The sequence below is a fragment of the Myotis brandtii genome, unplaced genomic scaffold, assembly GCF_000412655.1.
Source record: "Myotis brandtii unplaced genomic scaffold, ASM41265v1 scaffold207, whole genome shotgun sequence".
Classification (NCBI taxonomy): Eukaryota; Metazoa; Chordata; class Mammalia; order Chiroptera; family Vespertilionidae; genus Myotis; species Myotis brandtii.
This window is the reverse complement of record NW_005357736.1, coordinates 168,870-171,424: the sequence shown is the minus strand read 5'-3', so window position 1 is coordinate 171,424 and position 2,555 is coordinate 168,870. Positions and strand designations below refer to the sequence as shown.

Genomic DNA, 2,555 nt, shown 5'->3' with positions numbered 1-2,555 from the left:
GCAATGGGCTGGACGGGAAGCCGGGAGCCACTGGCCCCCCGGGGCTGCACGTGAGTCGTGGTCCCTGCCTGGCGCCCCCTCCCTGCGCCCCTCTGAGTGGCCCTGGCCTCACGGGGTCTTCTTGGTGTTGATGTGCTCTGGGCGGGTCGGGTGCGTCTCCCAGGACCTGCCTGGGGGGGTGCTGCTACCCTGCAGGCCGTGGGTCCATAGCAACCAGGGTCCCTGACCCCATGGCCACTGTGGGCTCCCTGACTGTGGGTCTCTCCTCAGGGTGCTCCGGGCAAAGCTGGGGACCCCGGGAGAGACGTAAGTAAGGGGAGGAGTCGGGGGCGGGGCCGGGTTCGCCATCATCAGAGCCCAGTGTCCGGCTGCGGGGAGGGAGGTGGTCGGGTCCTGTCCTCAGGGGGTCCAGTCCCCGGCAGGTGTTAGCCGAGCCCCCCCTTCTGGCCCCTGCCCTGGGGTCCCTTCCCGTGGAGTTTCAGCTGTGGCCGTGGGTCTCTACACTGGAGGAGCATCTTTTTAAAAAATATGTATTGATTGATTTTAGAGAGGAAGGGAGAGGGGGAGAGAGAAACATCCATGATGAGAGAGAATCGTGGATCGGCTGCCTCCTGCACGCCCCGCACTGGGGATCGAGCCTGTAACCCGGGCCTGTGCCCTGACCGGAATCAAACCGTGACCTCCTGGTCACAGGTCAAGGCTCAACCACCGAGCCACACAGGCCGGGCTGGAGGAGCATCCCGATGGGGTCTCCCAGGCCATGTGTCCCCTCAGTCCTAGCAGAGGCTTTTTCCAGGGGCTTCCGGGCCTCCGAGGAGAACAGGGACCTCCCGGCCCCCCCGGCCTCCCTGGACCACTGGTGAGTCTTGGTTTCCTGGTGCCCTTCTGCCCCCCGACCGCCCACACCCCAGCTCTGACTTCCGGCCAATGGTCTCTTCCCACAGGGAAAGCCGGGCGAGGACGGCAAGCCAGGCCTGAATGGGAAACACGTGAGTGTCAGGGCGGACGGCGAACCTGCCGAGAAACACCTGCACATGCACACACACGGGACACGCAGGCCACCCGCACATGCACACACACGGGACACGCAGGCCACCTGTACACGCACACACACGGGACACGCAGGCCACCCGTACATGCACACACAGGACACGCAGGCCATCTGCACATGCACACACACGGGACACGCAGGCCACCTGCACATGCACACAGCCCAGGGTGCAGGCACGAAGTGCACATGCAGACACGCTGAGATGGGCAGACACGCCCCGTGTGTGCACACAGCGGCTGCAGTGAGCTCAGTGGGCACACTGGTGCGCTCAGATGGGCCGACACACCCACACCCACAGCCGTGGCTAGGGTAACCCACAGCCACGGACCAGGAGCCACAGACACAGGCTGAGTGAGCAGACACGGGGAGGCCACACCCAGGGCCCGTGGAGACACGTCACACAAACACCTCCACACGCACTCAGACGTGCTAAGACAGACCCAGGGCCGCATGAGGACCCGTGTTGGGACTTGGTGAGACACACACCCAAGGCTCTGACATGTACACATTCTGGGACATGGACACGTGCATTTGTATCCATAGTCACTCACACACATACATGCGCCACATGACTGAGATGATACACATAAGAGTTGTAGACAAGTCACACAGACACTTCTCAAGCCCCAGGGACGTACCGACATGTGTTCATCCAGTGCGTGCGGCATAAGCCCCGCCCACACGCACCTACCCAGTGTTGCCCATGGGACACGCAGACCCACGCACAGGCACACGTGCTGACACACAGACTGGGATATGTGCAAGCGGGGGGTTACGTGTAGGAAGCCAGAGACGGAGCACATGTGTAGTTAAGGGTGGAGCCAGCAGACCTGCACAGGCGCACCCGCTGGCGTGCAACAGCTCACACGGATGATCACGGGCCACAGGCCACAGGCCACGCTCCGAGACCACGGAGGCTGGGAGCTATGGGCTCGGAGGTCACCTGACCGCTGCCCAGACGGTCAGATGCTGGAGCTGTTTGGGCTGATGTGTGTCCTCTGTCCACAGGGAGAAGCTGGGGACCCCGGCGAGGACGGGAGGAAGGTAAAGCCCTGACCCCTGGGCCTCGCTCGGCCCCACACCAGGCCTGTGGCTGCAGTGCCCTTGTCTTCCTTCCACAGGGAGAGAAGGGAGAGGCGGGCGCCCCCGGCAGAGAAGTGAGTGCGAGTCCTCTGCAACCTCTAACCCATGACCCTGACCGACTTGGGAGCAACAGCGGCCATGGCGTCCCCGCCGGACCCCTCCCCGGGCCCGCGGTCCTGTGTGACCCCCGTGTTCTGTCATGTCTCAGGGTTTCCCTGGCGTCCCAGGAAGTCCGGGCCCCAAGGTGAACCCTGACGCTGACCCTGACCCTGACGCTGACGCTGACCCTGACCCTGGGATATGGCTCTGGTCGTTCTGGGACCTCAGGGCCTGATGCCGGCTGCCTCCACAGGGTCACGATGGCCCCAAGGGTGACCGCGGAGCCCCTGGGAGCCCTGGCCTCCCCGGCCCCCCGGGCCTC

At 64.3% G+C, this 2,555-nt stretch overlaps 1 protein-coding gene across 1 annotated transcript in view; it reads left to right on the top strand.

Moving 5' to 3' along the window:
• The window catches only part of COL7A1 (collagen, type VII, alpha 1), a 48,956-nt gene that overhangs the window by 19,179 nt on the left and 27,222 nt on the right, over positions 1 to 2,555 (top strand). Inside the window, 7 exon segments of the mRNA XM_014538979.1 lie at positions 3 to 50; positions 271 to 306; positions 797 to 859; positions 945 to 989; positions 2,060 to 2,095; positions 2,173 to 2,208; positions 2,487 to 2,550. Coding sequence (XP_014394465.1) covers positions 3 to 50; positions 271 to 306; positions 797 to 859; positions 945 to 989; positions 2,060 to 2,095; positions 2,173 to 2,208; positions 2,487 to 2,550 — 328 coding nt within the window.